The sequence below is a fragment of the Cervus canadensis genome, chromosome 15, assembly GCF_019320065.1.
Source record: "Cervus canadensis isolate Bull #8, Minnesota chromosome 15, ASM1932006v1, whole genome shotgun sequence".
NCBI classification, from domain to species: Eukaryota; Metazoa; Chordata; class Mammalia; order Artiodactyla; family Cervidae; genus Cervus; species Cervus canadensis.
In genome coordinates this window covers 55205568-55221009 of record NC_057400.1, presented here as the reverse complement: position 1 = coordinate 55221009, position 15442 = coordinate 55205568, and the positions used below count along the sequence as shown (strand labels likewise).

The window sequence follows — 15442 nt, the reverse complement described above, 5'->3', positions numbered from 1 at the left end:
TCTGCCCATGTTCTCCTGATCTCTCAGCCTGAGCTCTTCTGCCCTATGGGAAGACCTGGACGTGCCTTCTAAATCACTCTTATTTAGCCCAGATAACTCAATGTAATACACCCTGCATTTAAGGCACTGGGCTCACCCTATTAAGGCGCCATAAATTTGAAGACCGATGATCGGTTATCATGTAACCAGCGGCAGTTCACACTGAGGTGATCCACTTCAAAGCCGCCCTTTGTTTTATGTTTTGATGTATGAATCCTGAGATGGCTAATTTGAGTTGCAGGACAAATGGAAGTGTAGTGGAAATTACTTTTAAAAATCACACCACTCACCACAATTTGTGTGTGTGTGTGTTCTCAAATTTTTGTCTCTAGCTCTTTGTAGGCTCTTCAGGTTCCTTTTGATATTCTGTTGAGATGATCTGGAACAAAATGGAAAACTCTCAGCAGCGGCCAGTTCTTTCTTACCAACACATGCGGAGACATTACTCCTTTAAGGGTGTCATAATCAATGTCACTGTTTTATATGGTGTCTGCAGCCACTCTAGGCACCTTCCCCCTGGCAGAAAGGAGACTTGGTTGGCTCCTGGGGAGCAGGTGGCTTTTAACACTACAATCCTTGACTGGATGTGAGAAAGGGGAGGCAGAGCGGTGGGGAAGGACCAGAGCTTTCGCAGGGGGTGAGCCAAGTGGGCTAGAGGCACAGGGAAGCCATTCCCTCTCCTCTTATTCCAACAAAGCCCTAAAAGCCCCATGTTCCCCAACCCCCCAGGCCAAGCCCACCCTCTAAGGAGCAAAAGAGAGGGACTGAAGGATTGGGACGGACGGAGACTACAGCTCAGGGCACCAGAGAAGGAGGGCAAATGTGTAGATGGGCCTGGGTGGGTCCTAGCCAAGGCTCCCACATGAAGCCACAGAGAAGAGGGAGCTGGGTGTTATTTCTTGGTTTGTACATTGTATCTACCACGATTTCCCTGAGTTTATTTTATTCCAGTCAGTACCCACCACATTCCTGGCCTGGGCTGCCCACAACTGGGTCGGGATCAAACCAGCTGCAAACCGGCAAAGAAGCAAACACCCCTTCCACCCCACCCCAAAACAGACCAAGCTGCCTACCACTGCCTGCGCTCAGCGGGTGCCCGCCCTGGTCAGGTGAAAGGAGAGACACAGTCCCCTCCTCTTGTATCTGCCCTGTGCAATTTGTCGACTCAGTAGTTTGCAAACACTAAACTGCGCTGGGGAAAGCCCCACACAAAGCGTTCAGGGCCCTTCTAAAGACCAGAGCGCGCAGCCATAAGCCTTTGAAGTGACCTTTGGCTCGAGCGGCAATAACTCACCCCTTAATGAACACCCAACGGAAGCGCCTTGGAGAGATCCCGGACCGGTAGGGCTCCTAACACCGCGCCCGGGCTTCAGCTCCCCAGCCAGTCCTAGACCCAGAGGGCCCACTGCACGGAGCCGGCCCGGAGGGCTGCTTGGTGGAAGCACGATGTACTTGAGCCCTCGGACCGCATCAGCGGGTCCTGAAGCCATTTTATATGGTACATTCACGTGGGCAGACAACTTTTGCTGCTTAGTTATTTCTTATTTATTTGCGGGAGAAAAAGTTCTTCAGAATTAGGCACTTCCACTCAGAAGATCTAAATTGTGAGGCCGCCCAGTGCTGCGATTCCCCCATGCCTGTAGCTAGATTTTGTTTTCCCAGCCACGGAGGAACAGGGTAAGTTACTCCTGGGCATTCTTGGGGTGTGCGGTGCACTCTGAGTGCACCTTGGGAAGGGGAAAGCAAAGAGAACCCCAAGGTGGCCAAAGCTGGGCTGCCCAGAGCCCCCACCGTCTTCTCACAGGCTCTTTCCCCAGCCCACCCACCACCCAGCACGAGTCCAGCTAACTTCAGCCTTCTGCTTGCCCAGCCTTCTGCAGGCTTTATCCGGCTGGCTCTGAGCCACCAGCTCAAGTACCCCTTTCACAGCCAGAAACGGGGAGCAGGAAGGAACCCTGTCAGAGCTGTCAAGGAAGAGCTGGTCCCAGCAGACCTAGCCATGTATCCCATCCCCTACCAGTACCCCGGGAAAAGGGGGAAAGCCTTTTGGATAGGGAGCCTTGGTACGGATTATTGAAATTTTCGGGGAAGTTATAAGTGAGTGCTCCACGGGGCCAAATGAAATGCTGCTCGCAGTAATTGGATTCAGCTGACTAAGTTGGCAGGCACGCAGCTCCAAGGCAGCAAGAGAAGAAAAATGTCCAGCGACTTTAACTTCTGATGGAGCCAAGCGTCAGCAATTGACCAAACAAGTTTACCGCTCTCCTTTGATGGCCAGGACCCTGGAAGGCTGTCCCTCTCTGGCTGAGACCTGTCCCAACTTAGGTTAAGGGAGTGCTCCTTGCTTTCTGGGTCCCTTTCCCATAGAGGCCCAGTCTGGCCTAGCCCTATAGCAGTTTTCCAGGAGTTAGGAGCCGCTCACTCATGGGGCTGCTTTCTCAGGCTTTGGTCCTGGGGAAAAACCCAGGATGAACTGTCCTGTGCTCCCACATCCAGGAGCCACAGGACACAATACACAAAATGATGGATGGGATGCAGGAACCAAAATATTATTTAGCTGTCATTTCAGTTTCTTTAAGAAGGACCCAGAAGCCCTAAACCTTTTCTCTGCCACTATTGTAGTCAAAAACTAGATTAGTGAGGAGGACTGTGGAGGTGCCCCCCCAAACTCTTCTGGGTAGTTTGGGTATTCTCTTGAATTTGGGGGAGAATCTTGAATAGCACATTAACCTCACAGAGAAAAAAAAAAATTAAGCCAACACTAAGAGAATAAAAGCATGCGTATGTGGAGCTAGTTCCCAGAACAATGCAGGGAGCTGGCTGTTCACAGAGTTTATTTTAAATACGTATAAATCAACCTGCCTGCGTCCAGCCAGGCAGCTCAAGACACAGAATTAATACGATGCTCCATCTTACTTTGGAAGTGACAGTGTTTTTTTTTTAAAAAAAGTTTCTTTTTATTCATTTCATTTTCCACCCATTCTCATAACTGTACATTTACCCCCCAAATACCTCCAGCGCCCAGTCCCCTCCTTAAACTGCCACCTCCCCCCACTATGCCACCAGCCACCCTCCCAGCCTGGCAAGGTAGTATGCCCCCCTAACCTTTGGGTAGGCGGGGAACATCCCCACAAAGCGAACCTCCTTAGGATTAATCACCATCCTGGATGTATATGTAGAAGTGTATCTAGGTCTACGAGGGCTGCCTCACCAATTGGCAATAATCAAGATCACAGATTACACAAAATAAATCATATTTAGTATCCCATTCAGGGCAGCAAGCAGCCCTGTGCCCAAAGATTTCTATTTTGTCATGCAATTGCTTACCTGGATCCCAATTTATCATAAACCTGGTGTCCGCGGCCTCAGAGTGGGCGCCAGTGGGGGGCAGAGCTAGCCTTCCCCCTTTGTCTGCAGACAACGCTGTCCCAACCCTGGTCCTGCGCGCTCCAAGATGCGGCCATATACCAGAGCACAAGGAATTCCCGGTAGAACGGAACCAGGCTGAGGTTCAACTACCAATAAACGTAGGAGGAACCGAATTCGTAGTCCCCGAGCTGGCTTTGCCTGCGCTGCACGCCCGCCGGTCCACCGCTTGCCTGTCCGCTCCCAGGCCCAGAGCGGCGGCCACCCGCGCCCCCACCCACTTCTGGGTTCCTGCCCAGCCCTCCCAGGCCCCTCAGAGCTCGGGGTTTGTTTTCCTTTCGGAATGTGGCCCTTTCTGGATTTGAAGAGAGCCCCGGAAACCCCCTCATAGTCGGGAAATACAGACGCTGCCTTCAAATGCGAGCATATTTGTTCACGTGACCCCGAGGGAAGATTGTACTGATTGAGGCTGAAACTTTCACGCCATCCAGCCCCGGAGCGCAGCCAGGCCTGGGGGCTGGGAGGAGGGGCAGGAGGCGTGGGATCTCGGTTCCTTCCCTTGGGCAGACCATGGTGGGTTTGGGGCGGAAGGAAAGCCCCTATCCCGAGGCCTGGGAATGACCTAGCTCCAGCCTGGTCGCTGGCAGTGGGATGGGGGAGCTGAGCGTCTCTCCCCCCACGACCTCTGACCTTGGCTCAGCCTTCCACCAGGCTGGCCCGGGGACTGGAAATTTTAGAAGCTGCGTCTCTTACAGGCGTCTCCGGAGGCAGCTGCGGAGCACCAGAGGCCCAGGTTCCCCAAGCTCCCCAGCCGCGCCCGGTACAACGTCCCGCATCCTCAAACACCAGGGCAAGGCGCAGCCTAGCCTAGGCGGGCGCGCCGCTCTTCCCCTCCCCTGGGAGGCAATTACGTTGTGGCACAGCGCAGGCCCCCGTCCTAAGGATGAGAGCCTCCAGCTCACAGACCCCGAGGAACGCTCCTCTTCACCACCACCACAATCTGGGGCCTTGGCTCGTTCCGCAGACACAGCCGATGAGCCTACACTTTCAGAGCCTGAAAAAGCGCATAAGCATCGGCCCAGACCGGGGGCGTTCTCCCTTCTCTGCATCTGGCGAACTTCACCCGGGTCCGGCGGGGCCTGGAGCCGCCGAGGCGTGAAGCCGCTGTTTGCCGCGACCTGTGAGCCTCCGGGTCCGGGCAGGGCCCATGGATCCCTCAGGCTCAGCGACAGCAGGCCGCGGCTTCCCGCTTCCTGCGGCGTCTCCAAGAACGCGAAGGGAGAATGCGGGATCAGTCCCGGCTGGCCTTAGCTGGGAGAAGAGGGAGCTTCTATTTTAGAAATAGTAAATCAGGATAGATTTCCAGCACACTCTGAGTGGTCGGGTGTAATTTACGGTAACAAGGGTAACGACTCTGCATGTGGGAAGAAGAGCTTTTAAGCTCCTGGCCAAAAAAAAAAAAAGCTCCTGGCCGGGGCGAGCAGCCAGCCTCCAGCTCCCGGCTTGTTTGCAGTGAACCCCCACCGCACTACCCCAGCTCGACTCGCACCCGGAATCCCGCACCGTGTGGGGTGTTCACTCCATCCCCGAAGTCCTGCTTTCACAGCCGGCTCTGCTTCTCGGCGGCATCGGGCACGGAGTAGATGCCCTGTTGCCACTTGCGAGGTCTCGGACAGGGGTAGGCGCATGGGCAGGGCCACCGCAGAAGAGCCGGGAGAAGGGGGTAAGATCCTCCGCATTCCCACTCCAGAAGCACAGAAAAGTCCCGGAGAAAAGGTCACAGGCTCGAGCCCCCAGACCTGTCAGCGAGCCCCTCCTTTGCTCACCCGGCCATCCCTAGCTAGAGGCCCACTCAGGGTGCCTCTTGGAGCCGGACCGTGGGTGCCCCCATCCACCCTCACCCGGAGGACCCCGCCCCCAAGCCTCCAGCCAGGGGCCGTGCAGCCGGCCCGCAGCAAGTGTTAATCTCCAGCCAAAGAGGGGGGCCCCTTTGCGGGAATTTGTCTCCAGGAAAGGATCTAAGCCTTCTTCAATCGGAGCATATGTTCATAGAGCAATAAACCGGAAAGATTTACAGTCCTCGCCCGGCCCCCAACAGCCTCGCACCCTTTCAGGAATTACTTACGATGATTTATCACACCAACCCGGGCAATTGTCACACTGATAAAATAGCCCGGGCCGGTGCCCGCCAAGCCGGGCCTTGGGAGGCTGTTGGCTGCCGGGCTGGCAGCGGGGCTGGGGAGGTTTTTTTGTGTGTTCCTCTCTGGAGCTACCAGGGTATGTCCAGGTGAGGTGGGGTGGGGTGGGGTGAGGTGGGTAAAGTGGGTGGAGTGGGGTGGAGTGGGGTGGGGTGGGGGGTGGGTGGGGGTGAGGTTGGGAGGGTGACAGCTAATTCTCATTGAGAAAAAACGCAAGCAGCTCAGAGAAAGCGCCCAGAATCTGCGCCAAAGTCACTTGCAAAGCACATAAACATTTGTCATCTTTGAATAATTGAATTAATGTGTTATTGTTTGAATGTATAATTCATAACGGAGGAAACTTTGTCTCTGTCCTGATGGGGGAAATATACACACGCCAAAAAAGAAATCAAAACACACACAATCCCAAAACAACCACCACACGCAGCCAGCCCCCAGCTCGCCCGATATCATCCTCAAAGCCAACTAGAGGGAAGGAGGCATCGGGGCCGGAGTGACGAGCTGGAGGAGGAGAATGCCCGCTGTTGCCCCCAGCACGGACCTCCGGCAAGCTGGAGTGGGGTGGGCTGGGGTGGACTGGGATGGGAGCGGGGTGGTTCGTGGGACCTGACAGCTAGCTTCTCGGGAGTTCGGGAGAAAAAAGGCTGAAACCAGCCAGCGGGAGAGACGGCTCCAGCATCTCATCCCTAGTCTCTCCCCCACTCTACACGCCTGTTTCCCTTCCCCTGAGGCTTCCCCTCACCCCAGGGTCTCCCACTCCTTGGGCGGCAGGGAATTTCCCTGTCTTTATTTTAGATCTTCTCCCCAAATTAAAGATGTGAAAATCGAGGGGGAAGAGGGACAGACTCCTTGCTGGGGTGACAGAAGCAGGAGAGCTGGGGTGAGAGGGAGGGGAGTGGGAGAAGCAACTCGGAAATCATTATCTGTTGGTTAAAATCTGCCTGGGGTAAAATTTCAACTCGATTTTATAGCCTTCCATTATGACGCAAAGAAAAATTTACGACCCTTGCTTGAAAAGAGGGCCGGGGCCTTTTCTCACCGGTTTAAGAATAGGCGGCAGATGCCGTGACAGCGACCATTGTTCCCGGTAGACACAGGCGACCGGGCAACCTCGGCCCGCGTGCGCCAGGCGCGTCCCCCAGCCGGGCGGGTTTTTACTGCTCCTGCCGCCTCTGAGCAGCCCGCGCGCACCCTCGCCCCTCGTCCCCCGCACACCCTCACAGACACACACACTCTCTCTCTCTCACACACACATACACACACACTCGGCCTCTCTCAGTAATTTTTCATAAGTGCAAAGCTTTGCTGAACCAAAGGTCACCATCCAAGCCACTAACAACTTCTTGCCGGCGCGCGCTTCCAAATCAGGAAGCAAAGGGAACTATTTGTCAGCGGCCCTGACAGCTAAGTTCATTAAGGATTTAAATCCGAAGAAATAAAAGTCGCCAAAATATTTACCTGCCGGCTGCACGCCCGCGCCCGCCGCCGCCGCCGCCGGGGGCCGAGGGTGGAGGGCTGGGGGCGCCGCGCAGCCCCCCTCGGTGGGTGATATTCTTGGGATCCCTGCACTTTGCAAGTAGGAGAGAGCCCTTTGCGTGGCAGATTAATGACGACTCCGTGTTTCTTAAGGGACGTGCTGAATTAATTATTTCGCCAATCACGTGGTCGGGACTTGTAGAAATCTATTCTTATCATCTTCCTCGCACTTTGAAAATTCTCCGGGTTATGAAAGGCCCTCCCCCGGCTGCCGGCGAGCCCCGGCCGCCCAGCCCGGCGCGGGGGGCAGGGAGGGCTCCCCAACATGGCGGGCGCGCGGGAAGCGCCAGCTGCCCAGGGACCCCGGTTTACGGTCCTGTCCTCCGACCGGCTGGGCTGGGCACTCGCTTCCTCCTCATCCCTGCCCGCGATTCGGTACACACGACCGTGTTGATGTATTGGTGGGCGCAGGAGGGGCCATTAACAGAAGACGGGCAGAGGACAATCATAAAACGTGTCTGAATATTTAAACTTCTGTCTGCGCACTTATAAATACACATGTCCACGCGTCTGAGGCTAGCCCTTCCATATATTAAGGACACACGTCTGATTTTTTGCATTCTGCTCATTTCCTGTCGAGAGTAAGCTCCCCCCCCCCCATCTATTTTGGGACTCCTGTCTTGGCCCCCTCTTCAAGGCGAGGCCAAGACGTGAAAAGCCCTCGTGAAAAAAATAGCGCTGGCCACTCTTTATAGTGGGGAGTGTTTATTGTCGTCTGGAGGGCGGAAGGGGCGCTCAGGGAGAGGAGGGGCAGCTGCTGGAGGCCCCAGTGGGGCCGAACAGCACACAAGTAGAAGGAACCCAAGACTGGAGGCCAGAAGGGTAAGATCCGAGCAGCCACTGCCAGCCTCAGATTGGCCCAGAGCCCAGCACCAGACACTCTTAGAGTTGGGCAGCCAGGAGATCTCTCCTCCACCGTGCCACAGATAGAGAGGGTCTAGGGCTGACCTGGGCCTGCACAGAGCCAAACTGGAGCCTCTTTTTAGCCCAGGAAGTTACTTATTTTCCTTTTAAAAAAAAAAAAAAAGCCCACCCCACCCCCCACCCCACAGCCTGGATCCAGCCTCTGGCTTTCCAATGCACACAAAATTTAACAGCCAAATTAGGAGTATGTAGGTATGGGGGAGAGAGAAAATGGTAGAATTTCTATGCCTTAGGCAGTTTAACCCTCACACATCAGGCATATTATAGAAAATAATAAAATACATTGTTTATAGTGGATGTTAGCTTTTAGAAGACCTAATGAAGAATGCTTCTGTGGAGGCACCAAACAGGAGGGAGATTTCGCTACACCTTTTATTATTTCAAATATAGATCAATGAATTACATCAAAACTACAGGCAACAATTAGTATAAATAATACTTTAATCAGTGGCAGCAGAACATTGACCAGTTCTATTAAAAAAGCATCTTGTGTGAACAGACACCATGGGGCTGACTGACAATGTCATCTCCCAACAAAAGACTGCAATGGACAAAGTGAGATGCAGTGTCCTCAGCAAACACTTCACTCCCCCCCCCCCCCCAGCTACTATCCCAACATACCATTTAAAAAAACCCTCAAAACAAACACTTCTGGATCATATTTGGGGGAACAAACTGGAAACAAATAAAAGCAAATAGGCACTGAGCCTTTCTACACCTAGGTCTCCAGAACACATTCCCAGAAGGAAACATTTCCTTCCCTGCCCTGGCTGGCTGGGGGGCCCCGCTTCTTGCCCGCCCCACTCCTGTGGGCCCAAATGGACGCGAGGGTCTGATTTGGAACCTCAGGGTTGAGGGCTGCCCTCTGGGCCTTGCAGGCTCCATTAACATTTCAAAAGAGAATCCCTAGAAGCTGAGAAGGAGAACTGAGACTTATAAACAAAGAATTTGTTTCTCTGATAAAATTACTTTCCAAAGTAGTGGGGCTATTTTTAAGAAGGAACTTGGGTTTTCTTCATCAAATATACCTCTTGGCTTTCCTCTAGGGCAGAAGTGAAGGCAGTTAAGTAGTTTGGCATTTGGTCTGAAGCTGGGATGAGTAACCTGAACTTCTAGGAAGGGAAGAAATCTATATATATATATAATTTTTATAATGCATATATAGTTGGACATTGTGAAATATATATCCCCCCCACACACAAGGAGAAGGTTCAATGTATTAACAAGTTTGGGTTTTAGGGAAGAATCTGAGCAACTTTCCAACTTGCCTAAAGATAGCAGCTCTTTTCAAATGCTACATCCAAAGACTGTTCTCCATGTTAGAGGAGGGAAAAAAAGAAGAGAAGGGTAGTCAGAGTCCAAAAGGTTAAGGGTTTAGAGGTCAGTCCTCCCGGCTGAAATACAGCTAATCGAATAGAAAATTTGTCCTCTGGATGAACCTGATTCTGTAATTTAGCCGAACTTCAGTAAAATACCTTTTCAGCTTCTCAACGTGAGGGCATCAGAAAAAAGACGTCTTGACTATGTATGAACTCTGTGCTTTTTGTCATAGAAACAATGATGCAAATAATGCAGGAATATCCATCTTTAATATCCCGACGTGGCGATATTCAAGTATTGCCATGTGCAAGTCTGAGAGCCAGGCTCACCCCAAGGAGGAACAAAGAGCTGTCCCTGGGGTCTAATACAAAAGACCAAGACTTGGAAGATACTTTAGAGAAGTGGAATTTCAGCCTAGGGACCCCAGTGAATACCTGCCTTCAGCTCTCAGGAGACACAGAACCAAAGAACATGCCCGTAGAGGAAGTCTTTTTTCCCTCTGCACTCAAATATATTTTTAAAATTACCTCTGAAACCTTCTAAAGTGTTCTGAAGCGCTGAAAAATAGCCCCAATTCTGAATCTCCTTTTCAACCTCCCTCCTGCTCCCCTCCCCACTTCTGTCACTTTTTGGTAAGGGACAACCAGGGGTTTCTTTTTGGAGCCCGAGGCTTTGGGGTTAAAACTTCTGAAGCCTTGTTTCATATGAGTCTATGAACTCTGGCTATTACCTTTGACTCTTTCCCCTTATCCTTAAGGGTCACATTTTAGAAAAATGAGCTTTGAATCCTTTGCAGGCAAGGCATGAGAAAAATGACTAAAGAACATCTCTCCTGTTGTTTGAGAGCAATTGTTTTTAAACCACTATGCTCAAGGCAAGGGAGAGAAGAGGGCCTGAAAACTTTTGTACTTTTACAAATTCGCTTCTAATTAACAGGTTGAGAAATTCCTTAGATTTGTTTTGAAAAATTAAAACTTAGGGGGGAAAAACCCTAAGACCGACTTTTGTGGACTTCTAGATTCAGTTAGTTTTTCATTTTTTTAAAAGCAAGATTTCCTCACCTTCCCACTTTCTCCCCAATGCACATCCCTTCTGCCATACCAGCCACACACCAATTCCTATAAAATACTGCTACATGGAGCATTTGGGGACAACTCGGAATCCAGTTGGAACAGAAAATTCAGTCATTATCTAATGACCCAGAACATGGAGGTTTTGTTTTCTTTCCCCAGAAGGAAAATGTTGGACCATTTGTTTCTTTCTTTTCTCCCTTTCCTCTAATCACCCAGAACTAGTTGTAAGCACAGTGCTGAAAAACACACATGTGGAAATATATATTCAAGAACTCAACTTTGAGTGGATCCTTCCCTTTCCTCTAGAAGGGTTAAGGGCCCCCTATATACATTTCCTGGGAGTGGGGAGGGGGTGGAGTTCCAGCCAGAAGTCAGGCCACGCACCTCTGATTCTGCTCCCTGAAACTCAGCCCCTTTCACATGTTAAGTTTTTTGGCAACATCATGTCAGTTATTTCTGTACCCCAATTCTCCAACAAATAAATATTTAAGCAAATATAATCTAAACATAAAACAACCCGTTTCCGCTTCCTTCTTAGACTCATTTCTTTGGGCATGGGGACACTGGGAGCAAAATATATATATATATATATATATATTTTTTTTTTTTTTCACACTGGAAATTATACAGACGACCCAGAAAGTTCAGGAATCCTGGCTTAGCTCTCCTGCTTCTACTGAAAACACCTAGCGCAGGGGTGGCCAAGCTTCTGCCTCAACTCTGGCACATTTTTAAGCCACAAAGATTCCTGGAGGGGTGGGGTGGGGTGAGGATGTTCAAATTCACACTGGGATAAAGCATCCAACCTTCATTTGCAAATTCAAAACCCAACAGCAGAGATTTTCAGGAGTTTAATGACTCTCCAAGGTTTTTTGTTCTCAGTAGCTCCTGCCATTTGATAATATACTTAGAGAGAGAATCCCGCCCCCTCCCACCCCCATCCCCGCTCCAGGGAGGGGGCTGCCCTCGGCAGGATGCTAACCTTAGTCCGAGGGAGGCCTGCGTGTGTCCCAGGTCCACCCTACAGTACCTTAAAGCCCAGGGAGGTGACAGCAGGCCCGGCCTGCCCCCGCAGCTTCGGCTCAGCCAGGAGCTCAGGGAGGGGTGGGCCCAGGGTCCCCACTTCTATAAGGTCGTCAGGTCCGTGTGGTGGTCCTTGGCCAGCGGCTGCAAATGCTGGCCGGGGGCAGCTGAGGAGGAGCAGGAGGACGAGGACGAGGACGAGGAGGACCTGCCTTTGGTGTTGGGCAGCTTGTGGTCTTTTTTCCACTTCATCCTCCGGTTCTGGAACCAGATCTTGATCTGGCGCTCGGAAAGACACAGGGTGTGAGCGATTTCAATCCGACGGCGCCGCGTCAGATACCTGTTAAAATGAAATTCTTTTTCCAGTTCTAGGACTTGCTGCCGGGTGTAGGCCGTCCGGGACCTCTTGGGCTCCCCGCCGGTGTAGTTGGGGTTCACTGAGAGACAAAACAGGCGCACAAGGTCAGCTCCGGCCTCGGGGTAGGCCCCTGGCCACCGGCGCTCACTTCCTGGCGCGCCCCGAGGCCGGGCCCTCCCTGCGCTCCCTCCTGGCCCGCTGCTCCCTGCCTCCCGCCCGCCCTCTCTCCCCGGCGCACACGCTCCCTCCCACCCACCTGCTCCCCCGGGCTCGCAGGCGGGGACCCCCAAACGTCCCCTCGTGCCCCCAGCCTGCCGCCTGCTCCAGCATTCCCAGGCATTTTGGAGATCCCCTCTCCTCCACCGCGTTCCCTCCACTCTGAAAATGGAGTCCTCCCCCACCCCACCCCCATCTCCACCCCTTTTTGCGCCCACAGCCAAGCAGCCAGCCACATGGTCCCGGCCTGCTCCCTCGGCTATAAAAATTTATGGAGAGAGTAATTGCGGCGCCCATTGAAACCCCACACGCCCCCACCCACTCGCACCCCCTCTCGGGGCTCAGGCCGCCGGGCTGGGGTGGAGACTGAGAGGTCCTGGGCCCGTCCTTACCGGAATTCACGTGCACCTTCTTCATCCACGGGTAGACCACGGCCGGCTGCTTGAGGGCAGTCCCGGGGGCCGGCTGCTTGGGGCCGCCCGGCTGGCTACAGGCCCGGGCGCCGGGCAGGGGTGCGGGCGGGGGCGCGGAGGGCGCCGGGCATGGCTCTCCGGGAGCACCGTAGTGGCCGCCGGGTTCTGGCCCGTGACCCCGCGTGGGCAGAGCCGGGCCGGGCCCGGGGCCGCCGCCTCCGAAGGTCTGCTCACCAAAGTCGGGCCGTGGGTAGAGCCCCGGGGGCTGGAAGTCGGTCCCCTGCGCGCTACCGCCGCCGCCGTAGTAGTCAGCGCCCTGCTCGCCTAGGTAGCCGCCCTGCAAATACTCCTCGCACGGAGGAAACTTGGGGTCCACATACTTGGAGTTCACCATATACGAACTCATGGCCATTAATTTCAGAAGGTAGAAAATACTAATTTTTCTCGTGTTGTCTTTTTTTCTTCTTCCATAGGGCCCTCCTACTTGCTGTCAACTGAATAAAGTTGGCGGCCATGTGACCAGGCCAGCCAATAGCAAGGGAGTGAGTTTATCACCGGGTTGGTGAGCATCTCATAATTTTCACAAATTTAACTAAATAACATACGTGTAATCAAGTGACTCACCGTGGCACCTCTGAGGGCTCCCACCAGATGTTAGTGGAGCTCTAATCCCAGCACCCTCATTCCCCACTGGTGACCCCACTTTTGTCTGCCGCTGACTTCGCTAACCTCCACTGCCTTCTCCATGCACCCCGCCTGCAATCAGCCCCCCAAAATGGGCACAGTTCAAGAGGGAATGAATCTCCTGTATTTGTCAAGGTGCATGGCATCAAAAGGTGGGTGGAGGTGGTGACTCCTGAGTTCGACAGAGAACCCCAGGCAGGCAGGACTCCCGCCTGCCCAGCCCGCGGGAGCGCGGGGACTCTGCCATACAAAGGCCAGATCCCGCCGGCTTTGTCTTCATCAGGGTCACCCAAAAGTTACTACGATCTGGCTGGCCTGAATCAAATTAGGCAATGAGTAACTGCCAAGCTTTCTTCGAAGGCCAGGGTGTTTGTAGCCAAATCTGGCCTTGCTGGTATGGCAAGAAGCCCCCTTGATTCTCTGGCTAGGGCAGTGCCGGAGGGTAGCCCAGGAAGGTTGTGAGGGTAACCCCACCTCACTCAAAAGCATCCCCCAAAGGGCCCTAAACTCGCTTTTCCCTGCTCGCCTTCTTCCCACCTGGCAGTAAAGGAAAACAAGCCCCCTCTTTGGGCACCCTCCAACTTTATGCCCCTAGAGAGGAGAGCTGATCCTGGGGCTACCTGACTCCCACTTCACTCCCCAGTGCCCCCAAACCTAACCCTTTGGCCCTGCATTCATGCAACCAATTAGGGATTTACACAGGGGGCCCTGTTTGAAGGTGAGGAGCTTCTCCAGGAAAAGGCTACTTTACATAATTGGGCTCCGACGATCCTCCTGCCTGGAGTCCAAGGTAATAAAACAGAAAGAGGCGACTGACCGGTCGGCTGACTCTGGCCTCCACTTCTGACTATTGCGGATAATGTGAAGTTTTTGCATCGACCATATATTCCCCTAGAATCGAATCTGTGACTACGTGGATACCACACAAATTCGGTTCTACAGGGTATATATAGACAACGTTACTGCCTCCAGGTTCCACCCAGAGCAAGTACCCAGACTGTTGCCAGCCCCAGCCTCCTCCTCGGAGCCGCCAGCCCGTCGCAGCCACCCTCACTTTCAGAGACAGTTCAGGTAGTCTGAAGTGCTCGGTGGCAATTTGCAGCAACGAGTTCCCCATCCTTGTACCAGAGCTGGGGTTACCAAGCAGCCAAGGAGTCAGGACAGTCTTCTTAAGAAAGAAAGAACAGAACAGAAGAAAAATAATCCATTGCAGAATGGCGACTGTATTATTATCCCCTTTCCGGATGCACATAACACCCCCTCCCTTATCAAGTGGTATTTTCCAGAAAGGAGAAAATGCCCTTAGTGGCAGAAGAAAAAGAGGCAAGAGGGAATATCTTCTGCCCCTTCTCTTGCCCACTGCCAGGGCAAGCCAGGTTGGCTGGCTAAGCTAGTTCTCCAAGAAGTCGCACATTTACCTTTCAGGGCTCTGAGCCCGGCTGGCCTCTCTGTCCGGCTGCTGCTTACCACCCCGAGGCAGGCGCTGCTTGCAGGCACCGAGCTGTCCTGGGCTGGGGCTGGCGTACTAATGGTGAAGGGCAGGGCGAGGGGTCATTCGAAATCATTTACAAACATATCACAAAGTTTCATTATTTTTGCTTTGCCGACAGCAGCACACAAGAGTACAAAAGTTCATGAAGTGTGCCCGCCCCAGTGCTTCAGCGCAGTCTGGGGCTCACCCCTCATTCATAGCACCAAGAGGGCTCAGGACTGGGAGGATTTTGGGGACAGAGGGATGCCCAGGCTTGGGTGAGGATTTTGGATCCTTAACTCTAAGCTAGAGGTATTTCTTTTTTTTTAATTTTACCCTCATGATTCAAAAATTGTTTTCAAGCCTCAACTTGGGCCTGGTGGTGTGGAACAGGGAGAATTCCCTCCACTCCCCCCACCCCTAGTCTGGCAAAACTGGCTGACTTCTCTGCACTTTGCACACTCCCCACACACTCCCCCCAATCCTTTGGTTCCAGTGCTTTGGCTATTTTGTAGGGATTTCCCGGGCTCCAATTCTAACAATACCTCTGAAACTGCCCCACACCCAACTCCCCTGTCTCAGGGGGTTCCCCCACCTTCCTTTAATGCCAAGAGCTCCTGGGGACCTTGGGTCTAGACTTTATCCAGACAGATTGGGGGAGCCTGCTGGGATGAGTGGGGACCTGGGTGAGGGTACACATTTTCATATTTATTAGACGCTGTGACCTGCATTTCACCTTATTGCTCCACTCCTTCAGACAGGTCAAAGCCAATGAGTTATTGATGAACAAAAGCGTTAAATATTCACCTCCCGCTCAACTG

The 15442-nt window shown here is 52.9% G+C and overlaps 1 protein-coding gene across 1 annotated transcript; it reads right to left on the bottom strand.

Annotated features, from left to right (window-relative positions):
* Positions 1 to 11292: 11292 nt before the first annotated feature.
* On the bottom strand, positions 11293 to 14114 carry HOXD4 (homeobox D4). The gene is made up of 2 exons (XM_043487700.1): positions 12446 to 14114; positions 11293 to 11916 (listed from the first exon to the last, which is right to left on the bottom strand). Exons 1-2 carry the CDS (start codon positions 12876 to 12878, stop codon positions 11582 to 11584), a joined length of 768 nt encoding a protein of 255 aa, XP_043343635.1. The 5' UTR covers positions 12879 to 14114; the 3' UTR covers positions 11293 to 11581.
* Positions 14115 to 15442: the final 1328 nt, after the last annotated feature.